The 16,632-nt window shown below is 39.2% G+C and overlaps 1 protein-coding gene across 1 annotated transcript in view; it reads left to right on the forward strand.

The window, feature by feature from the left end:
- Window positions 1-16,632, forward strand: part of frmd6 (FERM domain containing 6) — a 101,101-nt gene that overhangs the window by 47,905 nt on the left and 36,564 nt on the right. The window contains exons 2-3 of the mRNA XM_048600112.1: window positions 4,478-4,741; window positions 7,534-7,624. Of these exons, the coding sequence (XP_048456069.1) occupies window positions 4,643-4,741; window positions 7,534-7,624 (190 nt within the window). The 5' untranslated portion in view covers window positions 4,478-4,642. The remainder of the gene's footprint in view (window positions 1-4,477; window positions 4,742-7,533; window positions 7,625-16,632) is intronic.

Raw genomic sequence — 16,632 nt, forward strand, 5'->3', positions numbered from 1 at the left:
CTGAGCCTAGCCTTGACTCATTATCATCACCCTTTCCTCCAGCTCTTCTGGAACATTGCCTTGACTGGCGGAGAACTGATCCTGTCATCCGTGGGCCGTTTTTGATGTTTCCATCAAGTCATATCCACTGACTCCACTACAAATGTGAAAACTTGGGCTTTTCAGTGGGCAGGGGAGTAGTTCCTGATATGCTGAAGGTCAGGTGGTACCCGAACACGAGTAGGAATTGGTCATCTGGGTGGTCAGGTGGTACCTGAGAGCTGGTTAGCTGGTGGCTGGGCACGGCTACTGTTGCTAGAGCTGACCCTGCTCCTGAGATGGTTTGTTGGGCTTCTGGCAAATTAAGGCCAATTCTGGGGGATCCCTAGCCATTCTGGGAAGCTTGGCAAACGTAACTATAATTGATACTGCAATACAGACTGGTGAAAACTCTGCTGAAATGGTCAAAATCGTGAAACTAGGTGAATGAATAGTTAAATAAGTGTATGGTTTGGCTCAGATTTTATGGCAATGCATGAAGCAATGATTTTCCAATTTACAGTTTCCACCTGACGTAGTTAGAAGTGGTTGAGCCAGTCCTGTTATCAGTTGTTGTCTTTCCTAACCTAGATCAAGAATGGGATTGCAGCGTATGGAATAATGCTGCATTGTGAGTCAGTTACATTGTGAATCAGTCGGAATTTTGCATGCTGAAGTAAATACACAGATAAGTCACCTTTGAAAATGGTAATTAGAAATGAAGGAACATTTCGACCATTGTGTGTTATTGCAAATTGCCAGCTTTATGAATTTTGCAAACAAGTCACCATTTCCTCCAGCCTACAGAAGAATTTACAAATTCTTTAATGCTCATTGCTTTAACATGATAAATGAAGGTACTTAATGTTTCCTCTTGTGCCATAACAGTGGGTAGCTTCCAGTCTCCCACAACATAATCATGAGACATTTTAAAACAGTTACAAGACTATAACAACTGCTGCTTATTTATCTCTGACTTGCGATTCATACTGATTATTTTGATAAATTGTTAAAATTGCACAATTGTTATTTTATGATCAGATTAGTGGGTTAGAAGAAGCTTATTTCATTTTGGGAATTTTTAAATCCTTGTTAAATCCCATTGAAATAAAGTGCTACCAATGATTTGGTTTATTGTTGTTTTGGTTGAAGGTATGAGTTTTGCTTTCTGATATTTGTCAATTTTACAAAGAAAGATTGTAGAATTATACAGTACAGAAGAGGCCATCTGGCCCAATGTGTCTGCACTGGAAAAAATCTGCTGTAAATCTACACTAGTCCAACCTTCCAGCACTTGGTCTTTAGCCTTGAGTGTTACGACATTTCAAGTGTTCACCCAAGTACTTTTTAAAAGTTGTGAGGTTTCCCGTCTTAACTATTCTCCCAGGTAGTGCATTCCAGATTCCCACCACCCTCTGGTGAAAATCTTTCCTCAAATTCCCTTGAAACATCCTGCCTTTCACCATTAAAATTATGCTTCTTGTTATTGACCCTTCAACAAAGATAAACAGCTACTTTCTTTCCACCTTGTCCATGCCCCTCATAATCTTATGTACCAAAATCAGGTCCCCTCTCAGTCTGTCTGCTCAGAGCAACCTTAGCTTATCCAATCCCATTTGTACCATAGTGTGGAGACCAGGACTGCACACAATACTCCAGCTGTAGCCTAACCAAAGTCCTATATAGCACCAACATAACCTCCCTGCTTTTATAACTTATGCCACAACTGACAAAGGCAAGTGCCTTGTATACCTTCTGAACTATCGAATTAACCTGACTTTCCGCCTTCACGGATATGTGGACAAGCACCCAAAGATTTCTCTGTTCCTCTGAGATTCTTCGTGTCATGGGTACTCCCTTGTCTTGTTACTTCTTCCAAAGTGCACCATCTTGCATTTATCAGGATTAAATTTCATGTGCCACTGATCTGTCCATCTGACCAATCCATTTATATATTCCTGTAACCTAACTCCTTCCTCCTCTCTGTTACCCATCCTGCCTATCTTTGTTATAACAAGGTGTGGAGCTGGATGAACACAGCAGGCCAGGCAGCATCAGAGGAGCAGAAAAGCTGACGTTTCAGGTCTGGACCCTTCTTCAGAAATGGGGGAAGGGAAGGGGGCTCTGAAATAAATGGAGAGAGGGGGAGGCGGTGATAGAAGGTGGATAGTGGAGCAGATAGGTAGAGAGAAGACGGACAGGTCAAGGAGGCGGGGATGAAACTAGTAAAGGTGAGTGTAGGTAGGGAGTTGGGATGGGGGTTGGTCATTGAGGAGGGAGGAGCGGATAGGTGGGAGAGAAGAAGGACAGGTCATGGAGGTGGGGACGAGGGGGGGTTGCTGGTCTTGGGATGAGGTCGGGGGTGGGGAGATTTTGAAGCTCGTAGAGTCCGCACTGACACCATTGGGTTGTACGGTTCCAAGGCGGAACATGAGGTGCTGTTCCTCCAGTTTTTGGGTGGCATTGTTGAGACACTGGAGGAGGCCCAGGATGGACATGTCGTCCAGGGAGTGGGAGGGGGAGTTGAAGTGGTTCATGACTGGGAGGTGTTGTCGTTTGTCTTGAACCAAGCATAGGTGCTCTACAAAGCGGTCTCCCAGCCTCCGCTTGGTCTCCCGATGTAGAGGAGGCCAATCTTTGTGTCGTCCACAAACGTACTTACCATCACCAATCCCCAACGCCTACCATTGCATTTTTGTCTATATCATTTATAAATTCACAAACAATAAGAGACCCAGAACTGATCCCTGTGATACACCAGTGGATACTGCTCCAGTCACACACAAACACCTACCACCACCCTTGGTCTCCTACCAGTAAGTCAATTTTGGATCCAACTTGCCAAGTTACCCTGGATCCCATGTGCTTTTACTTTTTCATCAATCTCACGTGTGAGACCTTGCCAAAGGCTGTGCTGAAATCCATGTAAACTAAATCAATTGACATACCCTCATCACTTCCTTGAAATATTCAAACAAATTTATTAGGCATGACCTCTCTCTGACAAAGCCATGCTCACTATCCCTGATCAAACCTTGCTTTTCCAAGTGGAGATTTAATTCTCTCCTTCAGAATTTTCTCCAATGATTTCCCACCCTGGCCTGTAATTCCCTGGTTTACTTCTACAACCCCTCTTGAAGAGTGCAACCACTTTAGCTGAGTTCCAGTCCTCTACCTCCCCTTGGCCAGCGAAGACTTAAAAATTTGGCTCAAAGCCTCTGTAACTTCCTCCCTCATCTCCCACGAGAGCCTGGGATACAACTCATCCAGACCAGAGGATTTATCCATTTAAAAACCCATCAAAGCCTCCAAAACCTTCTCACTCCCTATATTAAGCTGCTCAAGGCACTCACAGTCACTCTTACTGAATTTTGTACCTACATCCTCCTTTTCCACGGTGAAGACAGGTGTGAAGTACTTATTTAACACCCTACCAATGGCATCCAGCCTCCAAGCAGAGATTGCCCTATGGTCCCTGTTGGGCCCTACTCTATCCCTGCCCTTCCTCTTGATACACTTGTATAGTATATTGGGATTGTCCCAAAACTTACCTGCTGCTGTTTTTCATAGCCACTCTATGCTCTCCTAATTGCTTTCTTAAGTTACCCCCTAGACATTCTATACTAGGGTCTCTGTTGAATTGCTCCCGTTGTACCTATTAAAAGCCTCTCTTTTCCTTCTTCTCCAGTCCTGAATGTTCCTAGAAACCCAGAGTTCTCTGGGCTAGTTGCTCCTACATTTCGCCCGAAAGAGAACATGTTGCACCTGCACTCTCGCCAATTCCATTTTGAATATCCTCTCAATGTTCTGCTGTAGATTTTACCCAGAAGTAGCTGTTCCCAGCCTACTTTGGCCAGACCCTGTCTTGTTTTAATAAAATCCGCCTTCCCCCATCCTAAATTTTTTTCAAACATCAGTAGCCAGATCTTCAGGTATGTGCCTTTTAAATGCTGAGCCTGGTGACTGACAAATTCTTTTAAAAGGATGTTTACTCTTTGAATGCAGCTGTCTAAAGGCATCTGTGATGTTTTGTGAAGATACTCCCCCTCAAGGGAAATCAAATCATTTGATTCAAGTCACTACCTTTTATGTAAGGATCTTTTGGCATAGAAAGGTAATGTATGCAGAGCATTCTTTAAGAAATCTATTAGATTTCCTCCTACAGCAGTAAGTTTTAGAAACTTAGACATATTTTACTAAATCAACACAAATTGATCCTTGAATATTAACAGTGTAACTGATGTTTCTACATGTTGAAAAATTACTTCTTATGACTAGTCTTAAAAGGATGAATGTATGCCTTCGAACCTCAACAGTCAATAACAATTAGCTAACTCACCTTTTGCATTTAAGTCACCAGTTGTGTCTGAGCTTGCCCAATAAATATTCTAATGACAGAGTAGAATTTGACTGGCTTCCTTCATAGAACTATAATGTCTCACTTTTCTCTGCTGTCCAGTTGCAGTGAGTGTTATGACACATCCAGAGCTGTCCTGCCTCTTGCAAGTGCGTGATGAAGAGGATTTGCGTGTTACTGTAGTGCACTACAGCCCAATGCTCTGACTTGTAATTTGAAAGAACCCTGGGGTGCCTGGGAAAAACCTCTTACAGCCGACTTGGCGTGATGAGCAAGTTCACCTTTCAGAACAACAAAGTGATGCAGGACCGCCGGAGTGTTTGTGTCTTCCTTCCAAATGATGAAGCTCTCAACATTATTGTGAATGTAAGTTTTTCCCATTTGTCTTTCTGTTGATTTTATTTCCTTTAATGATTAATTGCAGTTGTAATGGTTTCTACCACATTAAAAATGTAAAAATTATATCCATGTAGTATAGTTCTCCTTTGGACATCCCAGTTATTGCCAATTCTAATTTAGCCCATTATGTCTTGAAATATCATCAAAATGAAAATAATGAAATAAAATAAAAATTGTGACCTAATGCATGGTTACATTTTATTATTAAATCTGAAATTAAAACTGCAGAAAATCACTAAAGATATTACAATATCCGATATAGATGTAATGGGACAGAGCTAAGGGTAGTTGACATAGTGAATTATAAATCTCAACTTTTTGTTTTGTTATGAAAAAGCAATAAGGTGGTGTGACTGTCTTTTTAACTTGTTTTGAAGAGAAGATATATTAAAACCCGCTTAAATGTGTTTTTTTTTAATATTCATCCATCATTGCCAAGCAAGCATTGTTTGTGGGCAACCATTTTTCTGTTTATCTTCTGATCTGATTCTTGGTTAAACTATGGCAAAGAACAGGAATGCCAGTGAAGAAACTAGATCTTCAAATTATTTCCCTTTCTACCTCTCACCGAATCACCAGATGTGTTACGGTGCAGATGAAGGCCATTCAGTCCATTGTGTCTTTTACCGGGTCTTCAGATGAGCATCATGACTTAGCGCCGTTCTTCTCATTTTTCCCCTGTCCTTTTAAATGCTTCAATTGAACCTGCCTTTATTACCATTCTGAGGCAGTACATTCCAGATCTGAATCACTTGCATGAATTTTGTTTTTCCCTCTCTTGTCACACTTTTGCAAATTACTTTAAATTTTTGCTTCTTTGTTTTTGATTCTTTTATGAGCAGGAACAATTTATTCTGATCTATTCTATCCTGCTCCCTCATGATTTTGGAAACTTCGACCAGATCTCCTCTGGGCTCTCCATCTGCATTTTTATCCTCGTACCTAAAGTTTCTTATTCCTGGAACTGTTTTTGTAAACCTCCTTCTGCACTATCTAATAAGTTCACATCCTTATGCCAGAGTGGTGCTCAGAGCTTTACACCATACTCCAACTCTCGGAAGCAGTCGCTTTCTATTTGATGTATCCATAGCTGAAGTCAAAAGCTTACTGTGTGAAGACTTCAAGGTGCAAGTCCTAATACACTGTAGCAAAACATATTGGATGACATATTGAGATAACGTGCCAAAAAAGCAATTTCGATCTTAATTAAATATGCTTGATTGTTGTGTCTGAGCTATCCAAACAGTTTGCTGTTGTTGTTCAAAGCTTTTCAACAGCTTTTTTCATTGTCAATTTTCAAACTACCTAATAATGAGTTATTGGTTTAGTTTCAATAGATTAGACTGTGTTTTGAAGCAGATGAAGTTACAGGGTTATGGCAAGAGACCAGAGGAGTGGGATCAGTTATAGATTGCTCTAACAAAAAAGCCAGAAGCAACACAAAGGGTTGATTGGCCTCCTATGTAGTAAACAACTGTAGTACTAAAGATGTAGCCAGAACGCTGAAAGGATGTTTGCAAAGAAAGACTTTTATTTCAGAAATAAGTAATCTCACACGAATTGGAATGTTACTGCCACCTTATTACAACATTCAACTGAACCACTATTCTCATTATTCCTTCTCCTCTTCATTTCGTAGAATACTTACTGAAAGAAATTTGACTAAAAATGCACGTGTGAAATATTTCAGATCCCAGACAAGAACAACATTAGGACTTTACTCGTTATCACTTTCCTTACTCTTATATGATGGGGCTAAGAAGCTAATCAGAGGGCTCACAGGAAAGGGAATATCTCTGAAATGGAGACAGACGGTCATTTTAGGTTCCTTAGCATCCATATTTCTTTTGCTTTCTCTGATGGATGCGAGCAATCAGGAGCTAGCCTCATCTATGCACAGCACTGTGTCTGTGCACAGTTTTCTTTGTTTTGCAAATGAGATACAATTCACTTGAGAACATGAGTCCATTTAGCTGTGAAATTTCCCTCAGTTTTTAAAGTAATGATCCAAAACTCTCAGTACGGTACCTTTCCTTCCATATGCTGCATCTGTCTGTTACTTCAATATATAGGGAAGAAACTGCCAGCTTGTCTTGTTTGTATGAGCCTTCCTTACCATTTCAATTAATTATCTTTGACCCAAACATGAAAGGGAGGATAATTCATACCATGAACAAAGATGCAAAAATAAGTCTATTTGTGACTACTAGCACATTTCATTTTTTTTGCGTACATCCCTCCCCCACCATTGGAAGCATCCTTGTGCTTAACCCAAGCAGACATATTGTTGAAGAATAAAGACATGCCTAACTGGTCTTAATATTTTGGCAAATACTGCAAGCAGCTATAGATTTTAGTTGTTTCTCTGATCCCACATATTTTGTTCATAAACATGCCTTAAACTTAAATATGCCAATATTTAGAATAGATTAAATGCATCTTTTCTACAGTCTAAATTATCTAAGATATCAGTGGAAAAAAGCTCTACCTATGAACTAAATTACTATGAAACTTGGCATAATTTCCACATTGTATTCTCCTTGGAGCAGGGAATATTATTGCAGCTGTGAGAGTGGGCTCACAATTGCAGCATGTAGTCAGTACCTTGAAAAAATTTTATTTTAATATTTTTATATTTAATATATTGGGTAAGGTATTGCTTGCTTGGTTTCCGAGTTTCAATTTCTGATAAGGCAGAGAATCTCAATGTCTGCTTTGACAGAATACTTCTAAGATATCATAATATTTCCTTTTTGTAGGTTAAAGCCTTGTGCCAAGAATTATTCGTTCAAGTCTGCGACCTTCTAAGGCTGAAAGACTGTCATCTCTTTGGACTCAGTGTCATACAAAGTAAGTGAGACTGAAAACTGACTATAACTCCACAACAATGAGGTAAACTGTATTATCTGCAATGTATCCAGTTCTTTGGAATCCTGTCGACTGCTGAGAGTTTTATTTACAAACACAATTTTTGATCTTTTCATTTTGATGTCTTCATTTTAAATGGAATTATTCATAATATGTTACTGTCCCTTTAACTTTTCTCTCATGTAGTTTAGGCATCGCAATTTATTTCTTTAATTGCCGACATGGCTGGATGTAAGTGAAGTAAATCAACCGGAAAAGTAAACCTTCAAAACAAAAAGAATTTTTTAAAAATCAGTAGTTTCCTTTCCTTGAAATGGGTCTTTGATTTACTAGAGTTTTGTTTAAGGTATTGACAATCTGTGGGTGTGCGCTTGTATCTTCAACCTCTCTATCTGTTCTTTAGTTTTTATTATAACAAATCAGGATAACTTACTGCTTTGTCTAAAATATTTTAAATCAGGATTGAAGTTATTGAGTGTTTTTAAATTCCTGGTTTGCGGTCTTTGAGAATACTTCCATGCGATTGGCTGTTGACACTGCTTGCTGATAGCACTGTTGTTGCATACCTGGAGATCCCCATGACCTGGACACTGATTCAAACTTTTGCTAGGAAAGTAAGCCACACCACACAGTTCACCAGGGCAGCTTTCTTTGGGAGTATTAGCAAACATTACTATTTTTGACCACAAAATCCTACCAAAACCCACAGGGTTCACCACTTGTACGTTATATATCACTTCAGGAGCAAAACCGTACACACATTGTTGGTTTATTACAGTTAATAGGAAGTTTTCTGTAATAATTTTGATTTTTATAAAATCCTGTGCATAGATCATAGTCATTGTGGCTTGAGCACTAACCTTGGGCAGTGAAAAGAGGAAAATTGGATGAGCAAAGTCATATGTTTTTACGTCAACCAATGATTTTCTACCAATTAACTTAAATAGAAGATGATCAGGTGGACTCATAGTCAGGGATCTGGGGTTTCCCACCTCTTTTAACTCTTTACACACCAAGCAGGGCAGATAGACATTTATGAAATAATGTTTCAAACTACTGCAGGCAGATGTGAAACAAAAGATAAATAAAACATAATAAATGAATCAAACTTTGATATAGTGCATGTGATCTGATCAATGGGAAAATCAGGTTTGTGAATATCCAGGCATCTTTAACAATGTCCCATCAACTATGAGCATTTACATATTGAAATGAACCATTTTCAACGCAGAATTAAAGCCACCATCTGTTTATTTGATTGTAGAGGAAGCTAAACAATTTAAAACTCATGAAAGCTGTGAATTTGCGACTTTCTGAACTTACCAAGTTCACGAACTACCCAATTTTTTTTCCACTTTTGGTCCAAGGTAGAATATGGAAGAATGATTTGCGTTAATGAACAAATGAAAAAGTACAGCACAGGAACAGCCCCTTTGGCCCTCCAAGGCTGTGCTGACCATCATGCCCTAATTAATCTAAAAACAAACCTGCCATTTTTCAATCCATATCCCTCTATTCCCTCCCTATTCATGGACCCATCTAAGTGCCTCTTAAATGTCTTCAATGTGCCCACTTCCACCACTTCTTCTGGTAGTGCATTCCAGGCTGCTTTCACTCTCTGCATGAAAAACTTCCCTCGCACGTCTTATATAGTACTGCGACCCAATATCGCAACATTTTGCCATACAATGCATTATGTATACTGAAAAATGACAGTAACTGTTGGCTAAGAAAATAAAATTAGTTTAAGCAAATAATAAGCTAAGTACAAGTGAAACCAACAATGACATTTGAGGAAAAAAAGAAAACGATTGGCTACAAAATGTATTATTATTTACAAGAAAACTTAGATAGTGCCTTTAACATAATAAAGTATTTGTAATCATTCACGCATGTATTATAAAACAAAATTTGGCACTGAACTACAAAAGATATTAGGGCAAAGAAGTGGGTTTTAAAGAGCACCTGAAAGGAGGAGGGGGCGCAGTGGAGAAAGCCAGAGGTATTTTGGGAGAGAATTCCAGAAGTTGGGATCTTGAATGTGCAAAATTATAGGACTGCAGTTATCATGGGGGGATGCAGGAAAGGGGGAGCAAGAAAGATTTGAGCATGAGGATGAATAATTTAAAATTAATTTGTTAAGCTAACTCAGAGCCAGTTTAGATCACTGAGCATAGAGGGATGTGTGAATGGAATTTGGTGCAAGTTAAGTCAAGACAATGCATTTTTAAGTTGGCCTTAACTTAAAGCATGGGAGAATGGCCAGGAGTATACTGGAATAGTTGAGTAAAGAGATAGCAAGGACATGGATTATAATTTCAGCAATAGATGAGCTGAATGGAGCAATGTTAAAGGAGATCTAAATTGATTGTTTTGGTGATGATGCAGATGTGTGATCAAAAGCTCACCCTTAGGTCAAACATTGTACCAAGGTTGCTGAGTCTCTTCCAGTTACTAGACAGAGTGACAATCAAGTGTGGAAAGACAACATTTATTTTAGAAACTGAATGATGAAAATTCTTTTTCATGTGTTTGTTGAGATATAGTGAAGCCATGGGCAGCTGAGCAGAATATGAAAGCTTTCAGATCACTTTTTTCAAATCCCTCTTGTCCACTATGAAAGATGTCTTGAGGTACTTCAACCATCAAAAGGATGAAAAATTGGAGGGTAGACAGACAAATATGGCTTTAAGCCAGATGCAAACACCAAAATCTGGGGCACATCTCTCAATACTCTCTTCAACCTGCCAGCCCTTCTCCATCAGCTAGTTTTTTTTATCAAAGGTTTGCCTAAAATACTCATACCTTTTGAGGTTAATTATTATCTCTTTGTTTGGGCTCTTATCAAGAGATATTTATTTTGTCAAAGTTTCCAAGTAGCAAGATGTCTACACTCCAGTTGGATGCCACTTTCTCAAAGAAATAGGCTAGATTGCTGAATCAGAATTTCTTTCTTTCTGAATCTATGTTAACTGTAGTTGAATAGCTTATTATTGTACAGATGATCTTCATACTCAATCTTGAGGATTAATTCGATTGCATGCAATAGAAGCAAGTCAAAAGGATATGAAGTGATCTGTGTTGGTTTTGTCACTCTGTTAATTTATGGTCACCAGATAAGGCTATTGGTGCCTCCTTGCTATCTATTGAACCCCCTCTCCTTGATTATCAGTGCTTCACAAATCTCCTTCCTAATCTCTATCAGCACACTAGGATAGATATCATCTATCCCTGGGAATGTATTTGTTTTTGTTAATTTAGCTAGTCTAGAGCTTTTACCTCGTGGTGAAGTCATTGGTATTATCTGTGATAACTTCTTCAGTGACCATGTCTCACATACCTTCCCATGTGAATACATACAGAAAGAGTTGTACAAAACATTTACTACTTTTTCCTTATATTTATATTCAAGCCCATTTAGCATTTGTTTGCCATCTCTTCTCTGTCTGCCCTCTTGCTGTTTGTGCCTTTGAAAGCAAGTTTTATTATCTTAACCTCAGCTGCTATGCCTTTTTCTTGTTCTCTCTTTAGTTCTCAGTTATTTTAATTTTTTAAAACTCTTTCACTTCCTCCTTCCATGACTTTGACAAATCCATCTTTCTGTGTCTTACACTTGTAATTTCTTTTTATTTTTCAAATGTCTGCTTTCAAGTTTGTTGGATTTAAAAATGTATTTTTATTTGTTCACATGTTCATCTTATTTCTCTTTAAACGTGTTTCCTTTTGCCTTTCTGTTGAATTGTTGTGAATAACCTTCCCTAAATTATTTGTGAAAGGTTTCCCTTCTTTTGGTAAATTAGCCCTTTTTAAATTCATTTACCAGGTTCCTGGTCTTGGGTATTTTTGACTCTTGGGTTATGTTAAAGTTATTATTGTTGGTCACTGTTTCCATAGGATGCCAAAGCCTCTGTTTCTAATACATTTGATGATCATTTTAAAAAAACGGATCAAGATGAGCATTATTGTTTGTGCCGTCTTCAACACTCCGGCTCAAGAAGCAGTCATTAACTGAGTCTAATAACTCTGGTTCTAAGGATGTGGATTATCCTGTTTATATTACATTGATTAGGCTTCCATTGAATTAACAACATTCCCATTTTTACATAAAGTTTTTCAGTAGGGAATTGGGAAGGTTAACTTTACCTGTTTGGCTGTAAAAACAATACTTCCAGATTACTTACAAGCTGGAATGAGGTCAAATTTCAACTGAATGGTTGCTCACACATGTCAATCAACATTTGATCACATTCTCAAAGCCTGACTGGGCTTTTAACTTGGGTCTGAATAAGGAACCTTTTTTAATTAGTGTGGGAAGGATCAGAAAGCTGAAGATAAATTTATTTTCCTTCTTGGAGTCAGGTGATGTAGGAGTTCTCCACAAGGCAAGTTTCCGCTGCTTCTGTTCTACGCTCTTTCCCTGCGCCACCACCCACCACAAGAGCACCCCCTATAAAGTCTTATCCCCTTCCAATTAATGGGGTGTTGGCTGACAATCCTCTGACCAATTCTCATAGCTGATATTCAATCCCCACTTCTTCACAAAAGGCAGTCAGAAAATTACCTGGAACTTCCTATTTCCTGTCAGAAACTTTTTACATTTGTTAATAAACTTGGTAAATATTGAAACCATTGGTTTCAGTCTCAGCTCCAAACCACATTCACAACCTTTTGACTCTGCCTTTTCTCCTTGCAACTGCCTGAGGTCAAGCCAGCTTGTTCCCAACCTTGGGACTGGATTTTCCTGGAGACTGGTCATCTCCTTAGACCTTTGAAAGGCGGACAGGACCTGGATGCAGATGTCCTTGTCCCAACTTTCAACAGATCCCATTTTTTCAGGCAATGGGAAGGTCACAGGTTATGAATCACACAGGCAAGAAACCTGGACTCAATAGAGTCATTTGAAAATAGCGCTGTGTTGCCAATTTCTCTAATAAATGTGTCCTGTATATAGGAGTCTTGAATTTTATGGAGTAGGCATAAATGATCTAGAAGGGTTAATAAGGTCTGTTTTAAGTGTCATGGTCTGATGTTATTTAAATCCTCAGGCTTTTACAAACAATTGAAAAATAGGCTGAAGCTATAATGTAGAACTTAAAATAGAAATGGCTATTGGAGTGGTTTTATTGACAGTTGTCTGGTATAGGTTAGTAAAGGCCATTACCATCTATTCAGTTTATATTGTTCATTGTTGAGATTTCAAAAAGATCAATTATTACAGCTGACATCATTATGAATGCTTCTTTGAACTTTTACAGCTTCAAAAATGGGGATGGGGTGCTTCATTCACATTCTTGCTGATAGTTTAAAAGGCTATTAAAGGAAGAGCTATCTTTATGGTTACTGAATAGAAGTTGCATCTTTTTTAATAACAGATTGAACACTTGTGGAGATTTAACATCTTTGCATCGGTTTCATAACTGATATTCTTTCCTGTACCAAACATCTATGACTGAGAATATTTTTGGGTTACATTAGTAGTTTTATTTTAATGCACCTCCATGTAGCCCCTGAGGTCTGCTCATACTGGATATTTGATGAGTAGTCGTGGATGTGGCATAGGAATGTGAGGTGCCTTGATAGACATGAGCTGACTCATGAGGTGGTGGCTTTGGAAGTGTGAAGGTTTCTAGGTGTTCAAACGATCTGGGATAGGGCGTATAACAGCTTCTAAAACAAGCCGGCTAAAGTCCTAAAGAACCAAGGTGGGTCTAGTAACCGGCTGCCTTAGCATTTGCCTGTTACTGGGTCTGGTCGTATGAGTCCAGTATCAGTGGGCCTGACTCTATCCTGCTCACACCTCCCTGGAAAAAGAAAAAGTGTAGTCATGCTTTTAAATTAGGGTGTAACTACCAAGTCAGGAAATTCCAAATTGAGCTCCGAGTCTCAGTAGTGAAAATCCAGCACTCGGTCATTTTTGATCCTAAGGTCAACTTTCAATCTTGTATTCACGTTGGACCACTCATTTCCACCTGCGTTTCATCAGCTGACTTCATTCCTGTCTCAGTTCATTTACTGCTAAAACCTTCCATTTTGTGTTGCTAGATTTGAAATTTTCCAGTGCTGATCTTCCAAAGTCTAGCCTCTGTAAGCATAGGTAGCAGAGCCTTGGATGACCTCCTGTCTTAACCAAGTCCCATTCTGCTACAGCCTCTGTACTCCTGACCTATCCTGGCAAGCAATATCTTGATCTTAAAACTCTCATTTATATTTTCAAATTCTTGCATCGCCTTCCCCCTTCTTTTCTTTGTAATCCCTTCCAGTCCCACAGCCTTAAGATACCTCACTCCTCTAATCCTGGTCTCTTGTACATTCCAAGTTACAGCTGCTACATCATTGAAGGCTGCACCTTCATCTGCCTAGGGCTGAATCTCTGGAATTCTCCCCCTATGCCAGTCCTGTCTGTTTACCCTTCTTTTATCCCTTAAGATACTCCTTAAGACCAATCTCTTTTGACAAAGTTTTTGATTGTTGTGTGTAATATCACCTTATGTGCCATACTTTGTTTGATACTGTGAACCACCTTGGGATTTATCTTTACATGAAAGACACTGTTACAAACAATGGGATGGGAGGAATGTGTTTGTAAACAAGCCCCACTACTCCTCCAGTCACTCCATTAATGTAAATGTTTTGGATCAATCACCAAAATGGCCAATTGGTTCCCTTTGGTACTGTTATCCAGAACATAGGCTTTCTTAATGAACTCAAAATAATCTGTTTATTGTAAAACACAACTCAAACAACAGTAAGTAGCAAAACTGATTAACATCTAGATTGTAATCCAGAATTGGAACTATCCCTTTTAATCCAAAAACAGAAACAGGGAATTATAAAGACTCTGCACAGATGGTATTTTAGAAAGGGCAAAAGAAACACACTCTTATTGGCTGATGGTCTGAAAATTAATGGATACAGTTTGATGAACTCTGGCAGTTCATTGTGTTTCCTGTTGTTGAAATCAAATTGCTGACTGTTGTAGAACAGAGAACATAGAACCCCTAGAGTGTGGAAACAGGCCCTTCGGCCCAACAAGTCCACACCAACCCTTGGAGCATCCCACCCAGACCCTTATAATCCACCTATGCTACACATCCCTGAACACTATGGGAAATTTATCATGGCCAATCCAACTAGCCTGCACATCTTTGAACTATGGGAGGAAACCGGAGCACCCGGAGGAAACCCACGCAGAAACAGGGAGAATGTGCAAACTCCACACAGACAGTCACCCAAGGATAGAATCGAACTTGGGTCCCTGGCGCTGTGAGGCAGCAGCGTTAACCACTGAGCCACCGTGCCACCCAGAATGATGGAAGATCTGTGAAGCAAGGCTTCACGTCAGATCTAAACAGATTTTTAATTAATAAAGGAATTGAGGGTTATGGGGAAAAGCAAGACAGTAGATTTGAGGACTTTCAGATCACCCAATTTCTCATTGAATGACGGAGCAGAGTCGATGGGCTGATTGGCCTGCTTCTGCTTCTACATGCTATGTCTTATGTATGGAGATGACGCTGTATCCAAGTCTTTAAATGATGGTAACGGTTCAGTTTTTCAGAAATTACAAGGTAATTAAAGCACCGATGTGTAGAAGGTTCCAAAGTGATTCAATGAAAAGAGGGATAAAGAGAATCTTGCAGCCATACTGCTGCTTTAGATGGTGTTTTTTTTTAAACCTTCTCCTTAGACTGCCTAGATTAGTGAAACCAAAATAACCAAGTCCAGAAAGGGTTACTAGGCAACCATCACCACAGCAGCCCCCATAGTCCAAACTGTCTAAATTAAGAACAATAAACCCTATGTCTTCCTTCCTTAAACGTTTTGCTTGGATATTTTTCCAAAATCCTTTGACTTTCTGTAATCAGCTGATGGATCACAGCCCGCATTAACCTACTGACTCATTTCCAGGAAACCACATGGGTTTCCTTCAAACCCTCATTAAAAATAAACCTTTTTAATCCAGAAAGTTCCCAAGCAGTTCAATATCTTTTAGTTCTCACATAGTCTGTAAACATAGATATGTATTCCCAACAATGCTGTTATCATGGATAAAGAGGGAATAGGCTGACTTTAAATTTTGATTGCATTTCTCCTACTAAGACTGAGACAACAAGGTCTGGTTTGATTAGATCCTTTCTCTTCTCCTTAACATTCTTTCCTGAAGTAGACTGAAGCATGCTGTCCAAACCCTGGTTTTTGGATTCCAATTTTTGAAATAGACCCATAGCGTAAACCTTGAAGATGAAATCAAAGATAGGATTTATTAACAAATATTTAAAAAAAGGGAAATTGTTTTGCTATTCCATCCATACACCCAAGCACTCAGGAAGTTATTGAGTACAGGGCAAATGAGCAGTTATAAATTGAGTTTTGGTAATCTAAGTATTAGAATCAGTTGATGTGGTTACAACCACCAGGCGGTTAGTGTTTAAAACAGATTGCTTGGTGAGCTGGGCACAGTTGTCATTCTTTTTATAGGCAACGTGTAGGCTTCTTTCCAGCCAGCAACTTGGAGACAAAAACGGAGGGTCTAATGCTGGCAACTCGGCCTGGAGTCCTGCACATTCTCTAGGCCAAAAAGGAGCATTAAAAAAGAAGCAGGAGTAGGTCGTTTGGCCTCTCAAGTCTTTCCTGGCTGATGTGCTCCAGGCCTCAACTCCTACTTTGTGACAATTCCTCATAGCCATCAAACACCTCAATATTTCAAAAATTTATCAACCTTCTCTGGGTTCTCCATAGCCTCCATAACTCTCTGGGTTAGACAATTCCAGAAATTCACTTCCCTCCAGGAGCAGAAATTTTCTGTAAATGATTGTTCCCTTATTCTGTAACTACGTCCCTTAGTTTGAAGTCTCCCCTCAAATTGAAACATCTTCTCAAATTCTCGCCTGTTCAAGCCCCCTCAGTATCTTGTATGTTTCAGTAACATCATCCCTTATTCTTCTAAATGCCAGTGAATAAAAGCCTAATCGATTTAGCTGTTCTTCATC

Source organism: Rhincodon typus, chromosome 8, assembly GCF_021869965.1.
Source record: "Rhincodon typus isolate 14 chromosome 8, sRhiTyp1.1, whole genome shotgun sequence".
Lineage (NCBI taxonomy): Eukaryota > Metazoa > Chordata > Chondrichthyes > Orectolobiformes > Rhincodontidae > Rhincodon > Rhincodon typus.